Genomic DNA, 21,637 nt, shown 5'->3' with positions numbered 1-21,637 from the left:
AATGTTACATGAAGTATGCTGACTGTAGAAATCAAACAAGATATGAGAAATTCGATCTTCAGTCTCTATAAGTGTGTCAGTCCGATACATTCTCCACAGACTCCCCGTTTCGTCGGTTCCACAGGATCCTCTCAAATTTTTCCGCGGGAGTTTTATGTTGACGTTGAAGCTAGCCCGCTAGGTATCTACCGATAGCAACCTTATTCATTTCTTGGTGAAGGTTCTTTCCTGGCCTGCAGACAAATACAGATTGTTGTTTAGGTGGATGGAAATGTAAGTCAGTCCGTCTATGTTTGTACTTATCACGTAACTTTTATCACTTACACGTTCTCAGTACCACATCTCGAGGATGAGTCGAATGACTAAAACGCTGCAAAGAATCCAACAGGTAGGTAACTTGGTGTAGCCCTTATCCTACACATTTTGTGACTTCTGGGATAACCTGCCTGGGAGTCTTTTGTTAGTTAGCCTACTCTGTTCATATTGGTTATCTCCATGTTTTCAGGATGTCCAAATTGAACATCTCGGAGAAGCATCCCCTAACCTATCTTCAATTGAAAAGGACAGCATTTTCCAGGATGACCAGTCCAATTCCGACGGTAAAACTCATTTTAGGGTTGCTGGAGATGGAGATTGCTCTCATCGTTGTGTTCTCTATTACAGTGACATTTAAAGATATAGCTACTGCGATTCTAAGATGTGTCCAATTAAGCGAATTACGTTCTGTGTACAGTGCTGGCTCTGAAAATAAGAAACACAAAGCTCGGGCCGAGCCATACGCTATTCCATTTACCTTTTACTTACATTTATTAGCTTATCCAATGCGACCTTCAGCGTTTTCAAGGTATCAGCTCACCGGTATGGCCTTAAGGCATCTGCGTGGTTATCCAATTCACCTCGTACGACTTCAGGAGAGACACGCCCTATCTAATCTGATGATCGTACGACTCACCTCTACCTGCATGGTTCTACGAGGGGCTGTGGGAGATTACCAACGGTTTATTATGATGTTACAAGGCCATTACATCATCATCAACAATAAACTATAAAATAAGAAATCGTTTGTTTTTATCCTGTGTATTTTCAGTTAATGATCAGAGGCTGTTGTTGTGAAATGAATTACTAACGACAATGACCAAGCTCGCGGTTATTGCCGAATATGTTCTATTATTATATACCACACAAACAGTTCTGCTTTTTTACGTCTACAATTCAGGCTATTTTACAATGTAATAATTTACACTGCATGCTCTGCTAACTCAAACACAAAGAGGCTGTTCGAAAACCAAGAAATGTTTTTATTATTGCTTAATAAATGTATTATTGCTGACGACGTCTCCCTATGCTTTATATGCGGCGAGAGCCACGATAGAGCAAGGAAGAAGGGAGATGTCGGTTTTCCTCCTGCATCGCCGCTGGTGCCCTTCATAGTTTTTTTTTTCATTAACGTTGTCCGCACCTTGCTTCACAATTAAGCTAAAGGTACAGGATAATTATTATGTTGAATTTTGTTTTGTATTATTGTATTAATACTTGACGTGTCACCCAGTCATCAGTTGTTTATTTACAGGGAACCCATTTCACAGTACCGCACTGGAAGATGACTTTAGTCCTGTACAGGCACAGCAAAAGATGACGCGAGCGAGACAAGTGGCTAGAACGGAGACTCCGCGCCGTGTCACGGGCACTCTCAAAAGGGCGAGTACTTCCAAACAGGGAAAGGGCAAGGAGAAAGTGTCAAAGAATCAGAGCCCAGTCTTCAAAACTCCCTCTGTGCCAAAACTATTGCTCAAATCCAAGGCAAGGTAGGTTTTTGTGCCTGCAGTGCACTATGTAGACTGAACCATGACCATGAAGACATGTTAAAATAATGTAATGGGATTGGGGTGTGACATGGTACTCAATGGACTTATCTTGACCGTATATTTATTAACAGAATACAAATAAATCGTTGTCAAATATAGGCAATGAACTTGAAAATGTCAATCACCAGCTATATTTAGCAGTGATGTGAGATTTAATTTCCTCCTTATTGTATGAGTTCAAGAAAAGCTCTGTTTTTCTCTGAGTGACTGCCCTCTCAGGCATACAACTGTCTTCTCTCATCAGACCACTGCGGCACATCTCAGAGGAGAATGAGACACAAAGGAAACCAGCATCAGGCACTTCAGCATCCCAGCCCTCGTCAGCTGCAGGAGAAGACTCCAGTGATTCAAGCGATCAGGTTGCACTCCCTGGCATATTAAAGAAGCCATTTCTCATCTCATCTTATCTCATTTGGCTGTGTGCTCAGTTTGTCAATTACGGTGTCATGCCTGAGTTTTTCTTTCTGGTATGAAGTTCAAATGACCGCAACTTAATGTCAGAATGTGTTAATCCCAAATGCACTGAATCCTTTAAATGCAGCAGGTCTAGCTTTAGATGAAGTAGCTCCTGTGCCTGAGCTGTCATGAACCAGCTATTGATAATGTTGCATTCATGAACTGATGACCTCTTTACTTCCAGGAGACAGACAGTGGGGGCCTAACGAATGCAGGCAGTGTTTTTTCCCCTCCTGGCAGAAGAAAGAGCCAACCTGTCCGGCCCCTTCTGGGGGAGGTGGCACAGGGATCCGGCATGGTAAGTCAGAGGCAGTTCCATGAGTTGGTCCATGTAGATATGATACAAATAAGGGAATGACGGGGGCATAACACTCAGTACTCAGCACAGTTATTACTGTTAAGTAATTTCCAAAATGCATTGGGTAAAAACAACATGGGATAGAACAAGTTCATTCACGTTTATAGTATGGAAAATACGGTACATTTCTTGAATGTATATTCATTAACTCGCAGTTTGCTGAACATGGCCATCCCTTGACCGGTTTCAGTGTGACACCTTGAGGTTTTCTCTGGGGAAAAACAACATGGGATAGAACAAATGAATTCACACTTAGTCTTCCATAACAATAAAGAAACGTGTGTGTGTGTGTGTGTGTGTGTGTGTCTTCCTGTAGCCTATTCCAAATCAGCTCACCAATAAAAGGCGGCTCAGAGTGATCACATGATGTTAAACACCTTCACTTAGACATTAAACAATCCAGAGAGAAATGATTGAATATTAGTGGAGCAAGGGCCCACTCAAGTCCCAGTCACCAAGCAGCAGTATGACAGCTCCAGGTTTTCTACCCATGACAGCAGCCAAAGGAGAAGCCTGGAGGGAAGAGGACGTCACATGGGTCATCCTTAGCAGGAGCACAGAAACAGGCCAGGAAGTCCAGTGGCAGAGTGTAAGGCCTATTCCCAAATACACGGGTTATGCTTCTCAAATTTAGAAGGGATAGGTCACCATCAAATCAACGTTGCCTTCATCTTGTATTTGTAGATACTTGACTGGAGCTTGGCTAAACTTGTCTTCTTTTGATTAGACCATTGCAGAAGATCCCAGAGGATATTGAGATGCAACAAGGGACCTCCGCATCAGCTGAAGACCCAGAGGTATGACCGTCTTTGTTCCTTCCACTTACATAGCTGAACGAGTAGAGCAGGGAGCCACCAACCCCAGTGTTATGGGTGCAGTACCTAGGGAGCCACCAACCCTTGTATCATGGGTTTAGCACCTAGGTAGCCTTCACACTTAAGAAATTATACCTGAAGCTGAGAACGCTGTGATGATGTGGGGGGGCAGACCAACATTTTGTGGTAGCAAATGCCACAGAAACGTATGAATACAGATATTGAAAAGGTATGAAGTTCAAGCATTGTTTTTATTTTATTCGACATAATACTTAAATGGATGTTCTGAGTAAGTCTGACTCGGTTGAGATTAGGGCTGCAACTATCGAATATTTTTGGAATTGAGTATTCTATCGGGTATTCCATCGATTAATCGAGTAATCGGATAAAAACTACTTTTGCGTTTTTAAACAACAATACCAATAGTGCAACTTGTGATGTAGAAGCACTGATAAGCCCATCTCTTCCTGTAGACAGACGGTGACAGCCTGACGGACGAGGACAGCGATAACGCCGCCCCGCCCAGCAAGAAGAAGAGACAGCCTGTCCGCCGCTCTCAGGAGGAAGAGGAGGACGAATCCAGCACTGTAAGTCAACTATTAGGTGCTCTCGGTAAAGAGTTGAGTCCTCACGAGGTTCTTGAAGATAGATTGGGGCACCCCTGTGCTAATAGCATTTGGTAGCTTGTTCCACCATTGTGTGTAGGGATAGCAATGCCAGACGACATTTTGAGGAGGAACGTAGTGGCCGAGAAGGAGCCCAAGCCTGTATGATTGAGTTCAAGCAGATGGGTTCAGACCCAGAACTCACTCAGTAAGCAAGCATTAGTGACTTGAATTTGATTTTGGCGGCCATGGGTAGGCAGTGGAGATCAATGAGCATCAGAGTGACGTGCCCTTTTAGGCTGATCGAAGACTAGACACACCCCCACTTTAAGGGTTTCACTGTGAATGCTGGGAGACCCACTAGAACAGTGACGTGCGGTGAGGTTCACAGCTGGTGAGGCACAGAAACCGGAAGTGATTACATCATTCCGATCTCTAGTCGTTTAAAAAAAAATAGAAATGTATACATCATACATGTATATATGCTTATGGTTTAAAAATTGTCATCTCACCAGAACTGAAAAAACTTTATGTTTTATTGTCTAATACTATTACTTTTAAACGATTATTATTACAAGAAGTTATGCGGCTCAATAGTTAACTGACTTTTACGACAGCTAAACGTACAATCGGTGTGGTAATTGAACTTTTACACCGTGTCAAATAAGATATTAATCGTTACAAGGAAGCGTATGTAGCCCTCCCACCAATGATATGGCTCATTTCAATTTGTCTAGGGAAAATATAACCTTTTACACAACTCGGCAGTGATGGGCAGTAGCGTCACTACATTTGTCAGTAGCTTGGCAGTAACGTCGCTATTTACAAAACCAAGTAACTTTTCAGTAGCTAAGCTCTTTTATTGATCAAGTACCGCAGTAGCGTCCTCGAAAGCTAATTTATCCTGGACCTTTCTGATGTTCATTCATAACAGGCTTCCCTGCAGCCATTAAACACAAAAAATAAGCAGTACATCACTTTAGGTGAGACGAGTGAAAATAGATAGATAGATATCGTCATTTCAAGTACACCAGACGCTGCTCATACATTTAAAATGAATTCTCCCCTAATTTTAAATGGGTAGTTTGCATGCAGATTCTAGACAACCGGATAACTAGAATGCTGTTGATATTTAGATGCAGCTGAAATAGCTCAACTTTTGAGCTCAACTCAAAGGTTCTGCGCTTGCGCACGCATGCGTAAAATCCAGTTTGGAGTGATTGCGCAATCCTAACTGAGGCACCGGCTCAGCTGCCCATAGACAGCAATGCATTTGCCTCAGTCCACGGCACGTCTATGTATTCAGGAAGCGGAAATGCGCAAATTCAGCGATTTTGATAATAAAAATGCTCAAAATGATCGGAATCATGCAGAAATGACACTCGTAACACAGATAACTAGAGAAATATGAATATTTGTTTTATAATACATAAATATATATTATTATTATAATTTTTTTTTTAAATATTTTTTAAATATTTATTTATTTTTACTTTTCAAAATGACAGGTGAGGCTCTGCCTCCCCTGCCTCCTATGACTGCACGTCCCTGCACTAGAAGTATAGAAGCAGTGCAGTAGTCAAGGCAGGAGATCCAGGGCCTGTAGCAGGAGTTAGGTGCCGTATTGAGTCACGTATGGATTTTTCCGTTGTTGTGTGTTAGCTGTTAGGTGAATATTTACACTCAAGTTTACCTTGAACTCCGAAGTTGTGTATAAGTATATTTGTAGCTTATAGGGCTCACTCACAGTTTGGCCCTCATCTTAGAGGATGAGAGAGAGCCGGGGCTCACTTCCAGACTGGAGCAGACGAGAGAGAAGCAAAAGGAAACGCATCACACAAGGTTTATATAGGCTGAGATTGCCGTTCTCTGATTCCAAAGCACTATGTCAGCAGAGATTCACCATCCAAATGTAATACTTGTGATAGTTCACAGAATGTAATAAACGTGTGTGTTTGTGTGTGGAGGGGGGCGGTTGTATTTTTCTAGTTTCTCTGGGAACATCAGTCTCTCTCTTACTGTGTTAGTTGCTTTGAAACTTAATTTCCCTTAAAGTTTAAGGCTTGAATTGGAGGATCAATAATTTATATGAAACCTTTTCAAAAACACAGACCGCACCAGCTGTTCAAACTGCTGTGCTGTGTTGTGTCTCCTGGTTCTGCCTGGACACTTGTATGGTTGAACTATGGCTCAGGTTTATATTCTTAAACTGAGCGTTTTTCAGGCAGCTAGTGACAGTGTGGCAGATAATAGCTCCCTCTCCCCACAGACACCAAAGAATGCAAGAGGGCAGAAGAAGTCCCGCTCGTCCTCCGGCAGCAGACTGCAGAAGTCCAGCTCGTCCTCCGGAGACAGACAGAAGCAGAGCAGGAAGTCTTCATCTAGCTCCTCAGGTAGGATCATATGGAGTGTTGGGATGCTGTAGGTGGAGCTCATGCTAATGATTACAAAAGTTACACCGAGTAAACAAATTAATGCTTGTGTGATACTCGACTATGCATGGCAAGTGCTTTACCTCGAGGGAGTTCGCTGGTTTCATAGCCAGTGTCTTACCACAGTACTGGGAGTCCGTCATTGCCAAGCACAATAAAACAGTGAAACGACTGATTTGTGTTACATTACTTAGCATCAAGGGAAATCTCACGTCCAACGAGGGTTCGTAGGATTAAACATTTCAGCCAAATGTGGTACGTAGAATAGCTGCTAAGTACGCCCTAAGATGAGCTCTGAATTTTGCGTGCTCTGAATCAGATATGTAGTGCTAAATCCACGAGCTACCTCACTCTGAGCGGCTCCCCAACTGACAGCTCAGTAAACTTTACTCCCTACATCCTCCGTATCATTCATGCACAATAACTACGCAGACACCTTCAACTTGTCCCATTATAATTGCAACTTTATTTGCGCAATATGAGCGCATCCACAGTTTGAAGCACAGCGACTGTCACAACACCCGGCATCTCATTCATTCATTCTTCAGAATAAACACGAACATAGTAGCTACGCAAACATTATCTAAAGTAATTAATAAAACAACATAGATTAAATTATAGAAAGTGGACATGTCCGGAAGACCAAAAAGACGCCAGCTCACGGACGAGGAAATCAGGGAGATCTTTTTAGACGTGGGTGAAGATGCTGCTGATGAGCCAGCGCTAAATGAAGCGGACGAGCAGTCATCGGATGAGGGGGATCTGCCGGAGAACCTGACGGCCCTTGATGAAGCCCCAGAGCCAGAGGACAGCGAGGTATTTTCTTGGAGGAAGGGGGACTTCAGGCCAAAGGCCATCCAGTTTTCAGGGCAGTTGTCAGGGTTGAGGAGGCAGCCAGTAAATACCACCGAGGCAGAATGTTTTAAAATGTTTCTCTCCCCCTCAACTATACAATCTATAGTGACTGAAACCAACGGCTATGCCCAGTCACTAAGGGAACAGTTGAATAATGCTGGGAAGCTAGCAAAATGGGTGGATACATCTGTGGCAGAGATGTACGCCTTCTTCTCTGTTCTGTTCCTCATGGGTCTGGTGAAAAAGCTAAATGTCAGAGATTATTTTACTACCAACCCAATGCTCCTGACTCCATTCTTTGGCACCATTTTTTCCCAGGACCGCTTCCTCCTCCTAATGAGAGCCCTTAATTTTACACCAACAACGTCTCCTGACCCCCTACAGAAAATTTGTTCGGTTTTGACCCCAATTATTCACAATTTTAATCAGATTTTTTACCCCCACCAAAATGTGTGTATTGATGAGTCAATGGTAAAGTGGAAGGGAAGTTGTCTGGGAATTCCCTGCCCCTTCACTGCATTCCATTTGCTCAGTTAGTCTGGCCAACTACTCATTAGCGATCCACTTCACTCACGTAATTGGACACGCCTTTAACCAATCAGACCAACGATACTATACAACGATACAACGATCGGTAATAAAGCAAACACATATTTTTTCTGTATGAATTGTTCCAGGGCAAGTTTCTGTTCTGTTTTCAAAGAAAACTTGCCTTATCGAAGTTTTGCGGTGCTTCGGCGGCCACCATGTCCAATGTTTAAAAACTCTCCGTGCAGTAGATTTTGTAACGTAGCCGTGGTAAGTTTAAATCCGCCAATGGCGCGCCAGGTAGCCAAAAGCCAGTTTGTGATTGGCTCCAAGGATTCTGGAAATCTTGAAATGAACGGCTATCCGAAGCTATCCTGCAGAGGCAAAATCAATTTGGCCGGAAGAAGTGGGGCGGGACTTCCCAGACTAGAAGGGAAGGCTTTCTTTTAAACAATTTATTCCCTCCAAACGTCATCGCTTTGGAATAAAACTATTTGTGTTATGTGATGTAAAAACAGGGTATGTTCAGGACCTCATCATATACACTGGTAAATCAACTGATGTCACTACCATCAGGGGTCTGGGAATGTCGGGGTCAGTCGTCCATGCACTGATGAAGCCTTTTTATGGCAAGGGCCATATTTTGTACATAGACAACTGGTATTCCAGCCCTTCCCTTTTTTCCCATCTTCAACACCATGGAACGGGTGCCTGTGGTACAGTGAGGTCCAACAGGAAAGGGATGCCAAAATGTATGGACAGAATGCAGAGGGGTGAGGTTGAGTCCTTCCACAACGGGGATATTCTCGCTACAAAATGGCATGACAAGCGAGATGTGCATACTCTGTCCACAGTACACTGCGAGGGCATGGTGCCGACTGGCAAAGTCAACTATGCCACAGGGGAAACCATCCTCAAACCCCTCTGTGTGCGGGACTATAATAAAAATATGGGCGCTGTGGACAACTACGACAGGCGCAACACTTTTGTAGAGTGTGCCAGGAAAACATTTAAGTGGTACAAGAAGCAATTTTCATGTGCTGGATGTGTCTGTGTTTAATAGCTATGTGGTCCACCGTGAGCTAACAGGGAAGGAGATGCCGTACGCTCGGTTCCGAGAGAACTTGGCACAACAGCTCCTTGAGCAATTCCACTCTGCCAGAAGGCCTTCCAATGGTGGACGTCCACCGATGGACAACCCTGTCCGTCTCTCTCTCGTGCCCCAGACAGCTCAGCAGGGTGACCGATCAAGGCGCCGTTGCAGGGTCTGCCAAAAAACTACCAGGCGTCCACAGCGGCGACAGGCCACAAAATATATGTGTGTCCCCTGTGACGTACCACTGTGTGTGACACCTTGCTTTGAAGAGTACCACTCCCTGAAGCACTTTTGACTGTACTGTTCCTGTTCCTGTAAAAGATGAAATCAAATCAAATGTTCTATTGTTACTGTTCCAGTATGTCTGTGTAGGTGTGCATGAGCAAGTGTGTGTGTGTGTGTGTGAATGAATGAGTGTGTGTGTGTGTGTGTCCATTAATTAAATATTTTGCTGTTGGAAATACTATGCTGAAACTGTCATTCATCATTATCAATAAGAGCGCAATTATCATAGTTGTTATGCTTAGTTCACATTCAATGATTTGGGGGAAAACAATTCAAACTCACAGTTTCAGACATTACTTTTTAGCCATTTACCTTTTTTCCCAAAATCTAAACTGAGTCTATCTGAGATAAGACAACACACGGCAGAAGTAACACAAAGTAAAATTCAGGTTTATGTTTAGGAGTGAGTTTTCCAACAAGCTCTGAAATAGATAGTAGCCTACTAACTACTTTACAGATATCAATTTGTCAACAAAAAACTGGTGTCAACCTAACGCGCTATGCAAAGTCTGTAGGCATTGCAGGGGGGAGGGGGGGGTGCAGGGATGAGGTGTAGGGTCACGCGTGTGTGCATGCACACGTGTTTGTGCGTGTCCATGCACACGAGCATGTGTAATTAGCCTCTTCTGACAATTAGGGTTACTTGTTTCATGAATCAAAAAGTGCTCTTGAAAAATAATTACCTAAATAATAACCTTTCCTCAAAATTCAGTATACATTTACAAAATCACATTTACTGTTCGACACGTACCATCTCCCCAGAATCAACCTCCTTCTATTTGGGATTGATTACATTAGCTTCACAAAGTAATACTCCGATATGTGCACTAAAATCACCTCTTGAATCACCTTCTCCTCGTTCGCCTCATCTGACTAGCTGTGGATTTGCGCTAAATAGGATGGGCTTGTTTGTTGAACGGATGTAATAAGACGTTTATTTTCTGGACCACATTTTCTTTCACATCTAGCTAGCTCTATTGGCCTGAAATCTGTTCGACATCGATTGTATTCACGTTTGTATTGTTTTTCATTCACACATGTCATTCGCTAGCTAGCTCTATTGGCATACAGACGGTTTGACATAGACTATTATAGCCTAAATTACAACTCTGAGGTTTTCTGGATAAATAAATCAGTTATAAGATCACTTACCCTTTGTTGAAGCCATGAGAGGAGAGGAATGGAAAGGAAATGGTTTGTGCCAAGCGAGGTAACGACAAATCCACGTGTGTGGCTGGCTGGAGACGTTGTCATCGTTTCAAACGTGCACGTACCAGTTGGCCTACGTTGTTACGATGACGTCACACGATTGAGAAAGAACCACTTGTTGAGTTAGTCTGATATTAGTAAAATATTTTAGCGAATACATTGCTGATAAAAAAGTGAAGGTAGCACATCAGATCAGGCAAACATTTATCATTTCCTTGCAGCCTTCACAATGACTGTAGAATGTTCCTGTAGAACATTCTGTAGAACATTCGTGAAGGAGCCAGAAAAAAAACTCACCCAGCTGAGTACGTTGGAAAAATTTAAAACCCACGTTCTTAAAGGTTAAATCAATGATGTTGATAATTCACGTGTTTATCTTTCAGACAGGGGGGCTCGAGATAAGCAGAGGAAACAGAGTGTGCGAAACCCCATTGACCTTGAGGTGGTGCTGGAGGCCTTTCAGGATTGTGTTGAGCAGTACAAGTAAGTCCCAGCAAGGACCTGAGTAACAAGGTAAACTTAGGATGGGATATAGAGGCTAGCATTTTACAAGAATACTATTCTCTCTGAGGCTTTAAAGGTCTGGTCCGTTATCCCAAGCCAATGCACTACTTGATAAATTCAGTGAATTGCTCCTTGCGGTCCTCTAGCTAAAAACACAGACCTTTCTCTATATATGGGGAGGTAGACATAGTGGCTCACACTGAGCCATAAAGAATTCCAGCCAATCAACAGTTCAGGAGCACGGAAGGGAGGGGTGTAATTGATTTGTTGTTGAGCTAAAGTATCAACAAACTTTCACCAGAATCATGGACTGTATCTTTAAGTCAAGGAACTAAATGAACAAAGTGTTTTTATTAGTGCTGTTAATCGCATTTTTGTCATAGTTAACTCAAAATGAATCTCGATTAAATTAATCAAAATGAATCACGATCGCAAATTTTATCTATTCTAAATGCCCCTTCAATTATTTTTTTTCCATCATTTTTATTTTATTTTAATGCTGTTATCAACATGGAAAAGTGGATTGGCTTGCTTTAAGCAATGTTTTATTTTATTGAAAAACAACATTGCCAAACAGGGCGGTACAAAATAAAATTATAAAGTGCCCATTTAAGATAAACATGGACTCAGCCTATAGTGCAGTTAAACCATGGCTTAATATTTTTTGCTGCCAGCTGCCTGTTGACATTTTCAGACAACAGTGAAGCTCGCTTCTTTTGCACAACACAACTTTTAAAGGTAAACTTTCTATTCAGAAGCTTTTTATCATCCATTTCGCTGTATCGCGCTCATCATTCACTCAAACGTGACGTTAGCCTAATACAAAGTTTGGGAGGGCAAAATATCGTTAATCTAAAAAAAAAAAGAAAAAGCGTTAATCGCGCGATAAAAAAATGAACGGTGTTTAAATGGGTTCGCGTTAACGCCGTTAATAACGCGTTAAACTGACAGCACTAGTTTTTATATGTCCAGCAGATAATATCTAGCTGCCATCATCTAGATTCAACATGGCTAGTAGTTATGAGGACTGTCTTGACACACATGTTGGTTTACTTTTGTAATATGAAAGGAGCCCTCCGTTTCAGTATTAACATTAGACATCTTGGACAGGAAATATAATTATGAAAAGCATGAATATTTACTTACATATCATTACTGTGCATTGTGATTGGACAAAGCATAATTCAAACACTTTACTGTGGGTATAGGTACTTCATATCTTTTAAGCGTAATCATGTTATCTACTGCAGTTATGATTTATGCCTCGAATGCCTCTGTTTCTCTTAATATTTTAAAATGATCCTATGCAGGGAAACAGTGGATTCTAACGCTGTCCAAAGGGCAATAGATCATCTGTCCGAGTCTTTTGTGGATCAATTGACTGACGCGGTAGGGTGGACTTTGATCTGTGGTGGTTCTAGTGAGGAGAATACAGCCCTTATGTTCCACTGATGCTCATGATGTAATCATTTGTGTTCCAGATCACTGCAACCAAGGAATTAACCACAGTCAAAAAGGCAAATATGAAGGTAAGCCATTTCATAGATATATTTAACTGTAAATATATATATATATATACAGTACTGTGCAAAAGTTTTAGGCAGGTGTGAAAAAATGCTATGAACTAAGAATGCTTTGAAAAATGTAAACAATAAATGTTTATTTTTTTATCCATTTACATGGTAAGACTGAGCATAGCAACAAGACACAACGTAGTTATACTGCATCAGCAGGGTCTCACCCAGACAAATATTTCAAAGCAGACAGGGGTTTCAAAATGTGCAGTTCAAGCTCTTTTGAAGAAGACGTTGAGGATCGTAGACGCAGTGGTCAGCCAAGGAAACTTAATGCAGCTGATGAAAAACCCATCAAGCTTATTTACCTTCGAAATCGGAAGATTTCAAGCAGTGGCATCAGCTCAGAACTGGCAGAAACCAGTGGTACCCAGGTACAGACATTTACTGTCCGGGGAAGTCTGGCCAGAAGTGGTCTTCATGGAAGAGTTGCAGCCAAAAAGCTCTACCCCGACAAGGAAACAAGGCCAAGTGACTGAACTAAGCACGAAAACATAGAAACTGGGGTGCAGAAACATGGCAGAAGGTGCTCTGGACTGATGAGTCAAAATTAGAAATATTTGGCTGTAGAAGAAGACAGTTTGTTCGCCAAAGGGCTGGAGAGAGGTACAATAATGAGAGTCTGCAGGCAACAGTGAAGCATGGTAGAGGTTCCTTTCCAGTTTGGGGCTGCATTTCTGCAAGTGGAGTTGGAAATTTGGTCAGGATGAATGGAGTCTTCAATGCTGAGAAATACAGGCAGATACTAATCCATCATGCAATACCATCAGGGAGGCGTATGATTGGCACCAAATGTATTCTGCAGCAGGAACATAACCCCAAACATACAGCCAATGTCATTAACAACTATCTTCAGCTTAAAGAAGAACAGAAAGTCCTGCAAGTGATGGTATGACCCCCACAGAGCCCTGATCTCTACATCATCGAGTCTGTCTGGGTTTACATGAAGAGACAGAAGAATTTTAGGAAGCCTACATCCACAGAAGATCTGTGGTTAGTTCTCCAAGATGTTTGGAACAATTTACCAGCCGAGTTCCTTCAAAAACTGTGCGCAAGTGTATCTGGAAAATTGATGCTATTTTGAAGGCAAAGGGTGGTCACACCAAATTTTGATTTAATTTAGAATTTTCTTCTGTTCCTTCACTGCATTTTGTTAATTTATGAAGAATTGATGAAAATAAACTGTTAACACTTCCATTTTTGAAAGCATTCTTAGTTTACAGCATTTTTTCACACCTGCCTAAAACTTTTGCACAGTACTGTATATACTATATATATATATATATATATATATATATATATATATACACACACATACACATATCATTTTTTTTTTTTAGATTACCACAGTTGTTGTAATGTGACTTGGTGTGTCTAACAGTTCTTCTTTTTCTTTTTTGTCAGTTGAACAATGCCATGAACAGTACACGTTCAAAGTTGGTCGACGCCAAAAATGAGCTCATACAGTGAGTTTTCCGAAATGGACAAAAGTATTTCAACAGGATCTGACACAAATGCCCACCATCTTAGAATTACAACTCAAAGTACAATACTAGTGTCCCATATCAAATTCTCATAGTATACAGTGCCACTTGAAAGTATGTTAACCCCTTGAGCACTTAAGAGTTTTCTGTTGTTTTACCATGATTTAAAAACATTTTCATCACCAATTTTCCATAGATGAAATGTCAGGTTTATGTTTATCATTTGCATGTACTTGTTTCGAGGGAATTGTTTGAGTAGCCAAAAAACTACATGAAACATGGAATTAGTGTATTTTCAAAAGTAAGTGAACCCCCAGCTGCATTGGTACAGTCAAGCAGGTAACAAATTCGGTGAAACATATTTGGGTGCTTAATTAGTCAATTAAGCAAACCAATTAACTGAGACATCCTTAGGAAAGGGGTTGGGCAACACAGTGAAAAGAGAGAGGAAACCAACCAAACTACTGTAGTGCCAAGGTGTACCCACGCAGATCAACAATGCCGAGAGGAAATTAGGTATCCGAGAACATCAGGAAGAAGGTACTGACAGCCCATCAGTCTTGGGAAAGCTATAAGACCATCTCCAAAAGATTCCAGCTCTATCCATCCAAGACAAATCATTTAGAAATGGAGGGCATTCAACATGACCGCATCTCTGCCTAGAAGTGGACACCCATCAAGACCATCACCAAGAAGCACCAGAAGAAGAATAAATCAGGTCAACCCACACATCACCTCTAAAGAGTTTCGGACCTCTCTGGCAGCATCTGGGGTAAATGTACATGGGTCTACAATCAGACGTGTTGCACTATGGAAAATTGGTGATGAAAAAAATTTAAATTCATGGTATAACAACAGAAAACTCTTAAGTGCCCAAGGGGTTCACATACTTTCAAGTGGCACTGTACTGTATATCCAAAATACACATGGGAACACTGACCCCCAAAATATATAGCAGTGTTGTGATGTACCACCTTCTGCTGACACCAAGTGTTGTTCATATGATGTAAATGCATCCAATGCTTTGCCCCAATGCCCCCACCCCCCTCATCCCCTCCTGTGTAAAGTCTGGGGTCTGTCCATTAGGAGCGAGGGCAAACGCAGGGCGCTGGAGAAGGAGCACCAGCAGCTGGAGCAGAGGCTGACTGACCTGACCAAGGGCATGACCTTCCTAAGCGGCCTGACTGACCTTCACACCAAGTACCTGACCTACTGCGAGGACCACCCTGAAGAGCCACAAGTGGTAGGAAATAATATGCATGGACACGATCGGAGAAAAGGACATAGGAGAAGTGCATCTTGGAAACTAACACTCTTGTTGGACAGCTTGATCTGTGGGATGTTTGATCAATGTGTTCATATGATGCATGACATGTACACTCAGTTGATGTTGAAGACATTTTGAATCTATTTCACTTAAAATTTGAAGCACTCTATCACTTTATTAAATACGTTCTGAAGTTTTGCACATCAATGCCAGCAACATACTCTACCATTGGAGACGAGGAATAATAAGCAAAACCATGATTGAGTCAATTTCAGTCAAATGAAACGGTCCTTGTCTTTTCTCTCTTCCTGTACCAGTATGGCCCCACCAGCTTGCCTGCGATACTTCTGGAAGCTCGTTGCATGCTGGGAGCTGAGCAGCAGCTAAAGACCATCAACACAAAGCTCCAGCAAGTGTTAGATCATGTGGACCAGGAGTGAGCTGTCGGAGGATTCCAGGGTCAGACGCTTCTACTGCACGAATGTTCCAAAGACAACAGGTGTCTGTATACAACTCATGTGTTCGTATACAAATTTCAATAAATGTTGCATTGAAACAAGGATGATCATGTGTTATGGCTTATTTATGTTCACGTATTTGTTTGTGAAACATCTTACTTATTGTATAGATAAGTACTCCTCACCAAGTCAGTGCATGTACTTTCTAAAATAAGGCCAATAAACATAGTTGTGTGTGTACCATTCAAAACTAACTGTGAGATTTGTGACATGACATGTATGTTTGAAGATAGTTCAATCACCTGCATAGCCACTCACACCCATCACTTGTTCTTAGCCAACAGCCTAAACGAAATAGGCCTTTTAAAAAAAACGCCTTCTTTCCACTCATCTTACTTTTGGAACAGCATAACCATGACCATAGCCCGTTACTTTTAAGGTGTTGCCCTTGAATTTAATCCATCATACTTTTCACTGCATAAAATGTGGGATTTACGCCACCAGACAGGCTTTCTAACAATGTTTTGACCCGCATCTGCCCTTCCATCAGCAGAACGTCGATGTCAGCCTCACTTTAATTCTTCTGTTTGCATGTTTCTTTCTTGCTTGCCACTGTCACAGAGAGTTTGTGCATTGAGGATGCGCTCTGTTTGTGCATTGATAATATGCTGATTAGATTAAATTGGGGCGTTTTGAGGGCGGAGATTCAGTTGCGCACAATTTCACGGCCATTTGTGATTTATAACCGAAGGATTGGCGTACACGTGTTTTTTGTGTGTAGGCCTACGTCTGTTTTCTGTGGATCTCACTTACGCTCATTTCTACATTACTAAGCATTTGCTGCATACTACCAAGCATTTACAGCACACAGAAGTGCAAAATTGAAAACACAATCATCGAATCACACCATATGAATGACAATGACTCATTGAGCCATTTCTCCTTTTGTAAAATGTATTAGTGTAGGCCTACATTTTTCATAGTCAAACATAAAACAGCAATACCGTTGTTCTCACAAACCAACCATATTTACAATTCCAGTCTCCTGTTCCACCAAACACTATATTGTATTGACATAAAATTGTATACAAAATGCTTACAGTTTTCTCAATTGCTTACACATATTTTTTTTAAAGCATGCCTCGTTATCTCAAAACTCTAAACACAAATCCCAAAACAACTAAAAAAAAATGCAAAAACCTTTATATCTCCTGGAAAATGCTACTTTGCTTTCAAAAAATATTGAAATATTGAAAGTGTGTTTTCTTCCTCCACAGTGTGGTTCTCTTTCAGTCCTGCAAAATACAAATACTGTGAAAACATGGTCTACCACAGCGGCACAAATCTCATTAGAGATGACCATTCTTCTCCTTCTTGTCCTCCTCTTCCTCCTCCTCTCTCTATTACCCCTTTCCTTCTCTGGTTGTCAATCTTTTTCAATAGTTTACCAAACAAAACAGAGGCTCAAGACACTTTTATGGTGCAGTCCTCACTGCAAATTGGTCAAAAGACCTGAAAGTTTAGAGATTTGACCAGTGGCGGCTTGTCCATAAGGGCGATTGGGGCGACGCACTGCCTATGGGAAAAGGAAGAAAATAAAAAATGATAATTCCTGATGTATAACTTCAATTGCACGACTACATGTAAATGTAAATTTCATATTTTTTTTCTGTCGGATTCTACCACTAGACCGTCTGATATGCCTCTGTATGTCTTTGTCGAATCAGGTAACAGTCATTCAGTAAGCATAGAGTCGTGATTCAAATGGCCCCGCCCCTTCAGGGCGATCTTGGACGAAATGAAAATCGCCCCAGACCTCTCCCATTGACTCCCATGTTAAATGCGTTTTTTTCACAAAACAGCTCTCAATGCATTCTCTATGGCTTCCGGGAGGGCTCGCCCCTCCAAGCTAGTCATAAGTAAGCGACGCAAAAGCCTATGGTAAAATGCAATGAGGACGTCACACAGCTTCGACAAAGGCATGTCAAGATGGCACTTGTTCAGCGCTGTAGCTGCCAAATGTGAGGACCCTGCCTGATGTGAGTCCGCCAATAGGATGTCTAGAGTCCGCCGCTGCCTGATGTGAGTCCGCATGCGCAAACACAAACGGTTTACGGCAGAAGGCTCATGAGCAAACTATCCAAGACGTGCATTCTCATACATGGTTTAATATCAACGTATCTGGCTTCTCTTAACGCATAATGTAGGTTTATTTAACGTAGTGTTTTATAATTTTGTCAACGGTTTACAGCATAAGGCTCAGTGTCAACATATGGGGCTATGTTGTATTACTGTTACTAGTAGGCTAATGAATGCACTGCTTAACTAATAATTCAATAAACATGAAGCTTAACATCATAAACCTTGGTGGATTTCAAACGTAAACAAATGCGCTTGTCATTCCACTTCATGCTGTAGCCTACACCACCGGCATTACCTGGCTCGTTGTACTACAATAGTGTCGCAAAGTTTGCGCATGCGGCCTCACATCAGGCAGGGTCCTCACATTTGGCAGCTACAAGCACAACAACTCATCCGCTCTTTGACAGAAACTTCTTTTTAGTCAGCGTAATAATGAAGATAAATTGACCAAAAAACCCTAGACCAAAAGTATCCATTCAACAGTTTTCTACAAAGGGAGGGAAATTGGAACAAAAGAAAATCGCGGTCGTGAAGTGGCTAACGCGGTCTGTATCTATATACCATTGTCACTTTTCATAGGTTTCACAGTGTGAACTAACTTTAAATAATGTTTTATGTGATGACTTATTTTGCTTTTGTAAGCCAATACTTTCAAGATCAGTCAATAAATATCGTTGGTTTTGACGTAAGTTGCCCCCTTCTTTATGTTGTTAGTGGACATATCATGTGTCCTGTTCAGCTAGGTTACATCATACAACATTTGAGACGTGTGGATAATGAAAAAGTGGGATCATTTAATGTGGAGCCACATCATGTTTGCTTATGAAGGCTCCTGAATGTAACCTTCTTCCATAGCATTCCACTTGTATCTTGCTACTCTATCTATGTAGAAAGGGGGGAGATATTACTGTTGGTTGCTGCCAATAGTGGACAAAAAGGTTTTGCTGTATGAGTAAATCGGATAACTTAATGTACCTACTGAATAGGTCGCCTTAATCATTATCAAAAAAATTGCCCCCCCTGAGAATTTTTTCAGGAGCCGCCACTGGATTTGACTATTTGTGTCTTGCAGCTTGATGCTTTGAGATTTTACTTGAGAAGTGTGTGCAACAATATAACTTTGTGTACAGTGTTTTGACAACAGTGTGATGTGTAATTGACATTAGAGCAGGGGTCTTCAATGTTTTTCAGGCCAGGGACCCCCAAACTGATGGCGAGATGAGCAGGGACCCTCTACTATATAAATTGCATAACATTTTGTTTATAATATACTGGGCCTAGTGCCAAAAAAACATAGCTACCCTGTTAGTGTGTATTCAATACTAAGCTATTCAAATAATACAAAGGTTAATATATTCATTAACATTTTTATTTTTTAACATTGAATTTAACCTAACATTTTTGAACAACGAATTTAACAACAACAAACCAATCACACCGCAAGCAAGTTGTTAAGATTGTAGGTAGTAGCATGCTTAGTAGCTAGGGGGCTCATACACCTCGCAAATCCTCTCAGACTTATTTTTCAGTTACAATTAACGTTTTTTGACCTTGTACAGTGTCTATTTCTCTTTATTTATTTTTTAAAATCTAAGCAAAAAAATGTCAAACTAACAATTTATAGGTACAAACAAGACCAGCTATGGAGTTTGGTCCGCCATCTTTTACTTTTGATCTTCGCGCTCTTTAGACTTGAGCAGAAACGCGATCTGATTGGCTAGTGCCTGTGCAGTCGTATTTGCATGAAAGGTGCTGTGAATGAACCGGTGCCCAGCTTGAGATAGCTTGGGTAGCTGAATGTGTCGATTGGACTGAAAGATAACGTCTTCTCGATCAATTTATACGTTCGCTACAATATGTTGGATTTATGTTAATGTGAATTTAAAGGGAATAAATACAATTCTGATTCGGAAGACATTTAAATTTGTGGGGGAAAAAATAGTTGGATTTTAATTTATTTTAAAATATTAAAAAAAAATTGTTTTGTCAACCAAAGATTTCGCGACCCCCCTGCAGTACCTCCACGGACCCCCTGTTGAAGACCCCTGCATTAGAGTGTTCACAAGGAAAATCAGAGTCTAATGCAGATAAGGGAGTCTTGAATATTGCCCACTTGGGCCGAGCGATTGATACATGACGTGAAGGTTGTGCAGATTGTGCCGAATTTTCACTTTTTAGGTCTTAACAATAGTAAAAAACTGTAATTAAGTTCAGCAGAGTTCAGCTTTGTAAAAAGGTCTGAGCTGCTCAGTTTGTTTCCCAGTGCCAAGGCAAATGTACCCATGCAAAAAGAATAGTTGTCATTATTGACACCCAAATCTGCACCCTGACAGTCTCCAAGCAGGACCACAGCAAGTCGGCCTCCTTTGTGTGTGTCCTATTGAGCCACGGGGATGAGGGTGTTCTGTATGGGACTGATGCCCCTGTTGACCTCAAAGACCTCACTGGCCTCTTCAGAGGAGACAGATGCACCACACTGGTTGGAAAACCAAAGCTTTTCTTCATCCAGGTACAGCATACAATTTCCCTAAAGCATCGTGAACCAAGTGCACCAATGCTTTATGGTGTGTGTATAAGACTGGCACTTCAGTATTCAGATTATTGGACATGGATATGTTGGTGCTTAACTAGTGTTCAAATAATTAGCTTAAAGTGCTTCAAATGTAAACTATAAACTTAAAGTTATAACATACACTCTCCTGGTTGCTCGTGGGAGGCGTGGATGTGTCAAGAGGCTTGGTCAGCAGCAGTGATGTGTGTTTTGCAGGCCTGTCGAGGTGATGAGCTGGACAGTGACATGGAGACAGACAGCGTGGTAGAGGGCGGATCCACAAGGAGGATACCTGTGGAGGCCGATTTTCTGTACGCTTATTCCACAGCACCAGGTAGGATGCGTCAGTGCATACAGTACATTTATGTTTAAACATTTGACCAAGGCTTTTATCCAAAGTGACTTACAAATGAGGTACGACGATCATAGCTAAGAGAAAGCTGTCTCTTTATACCTTTAAAGCCAAAGGGCAATCTGTACACTGGAGAGCAAAGGTTTCATATTTCTGTCCATTCTCATGAAATCATTTTCATTTAAATTTTTAGTAGGCTATTACTCCTGGAGAAACACTGCAAACGGATCATGGTTCATCCAGTCCATATGTGACATGCTGCTCCGGTTCGGCAAGGAATTGGAAATCATGCAAATCATGACACAAGTCAACCACAAGGTGGCGCTGGAGTTCGAGTCCAGTTCCAACCTCCCAGGATACAATGAGGAAAAACAGATTCCTTGTATTGTGTCCATGCTGACCAAAGAGCTGTACTTCCCCTAAGCGATGCAACCAAAGATTAGGCTAATTACTGTGGGACTTGGCTGCGCATCATAGTGGACCACTTAAAGTCATGAAATGTTTACTAAGATGTCGAGAAAATACTTGATTCAATGTCCAGTGATATGCATACAGCTGATGTATTAACTTTGGCATCAGTCATTTAATTTGATCAACTCATTGTTTTCACATTTTAATAGATGTATACAGGAATCATTACATTTTCTTTGACACAGTGAATGGTATAGATTGAATTACTGTTTCACATCAGAGCAGTCGGGCAATACAGTTGAAAAGGTAAACAAATTATAAATAAATAAATAACTTTGAAATTAACTGCACTTGAAATAAATTATAGAAATACAAATGTTATTATTGAGA

At 41.4% G+C, this 21,637-nt stretch overlaps 2 protein-coding genes across 2 annotated transcripts; both read left to right on the top strand.

Moving 5' to 3' along the window:
- Positions 1 to 42: 42 nt before the first annotated feature.
- Positions 43 to 15,773, top strand: cenpu (centromere protein U; the record flags this gene model as incomplete). The annotated part of the gene is given in 17 exon segments (XM_080840561.1): positions 43 to 101; positions 103 to 169; positions 335 to 388; positions 506 to 599; positions 1,571 to 1,805; positions 2,110 to 2,224; positions 2,506 to 2,619; positions 3,177 to 3,268; positions 3,407 to 3,476; positions 3,968 to 4,081; positions 6,369 to 6,492; positions 10,888 to 10,987; positions 12,319 to 12,397; positions 12,490 to 12,537; positions 13,987 to 14,048; positions 15,153 to 15,309; positions 15,651 to 15,773. Coding segments are annotated over 17 exon segments (1,707 nt in total).
- Positions 15,774 to 17,780: 2,007 nt separating this feature from the next.
- On the top strand, positions 17,781 to 21,259 carry casp3b (caspase 3, apoptosis-related cysteine peptidase b; the record flags this gene model as incomplete). The annotated part of the gene is made up of 4 exons (XM_080840947.1): positions 17,781 to 17,799; positions 20,267 to 20,442; positions 20,701 to 20,818; positions 21,033 to 21,259. The coding sequence occupies 4 exons, from the start codon at positions 17,781 to 17,783 to the stop codon at positions 21,257 to 21,259; spliced, it is 540 nt and encodes a 179-aa protein (XP_080697073.1).
- Between the last annotated feature and the right edge of the window lie 378 nt (positions 21,260 to 21,637).

The sequence above is a fragment of the Sprattus sprattus genome (genome assembly GCF_963457725.1).
Source record: "Sprattus sprattus genome assembly, chromosome: 6".
NCBI lineage: Eukaryota > Metazoa > Chordata > Actinopteri > Clupeiformes > Clupeidae > Sprattus > Sprattus sprattus.
Note: the sequence above shows the minus strand (reverse complement) of the source record. Positions and strands in the feature narration are given on the sequence as shown.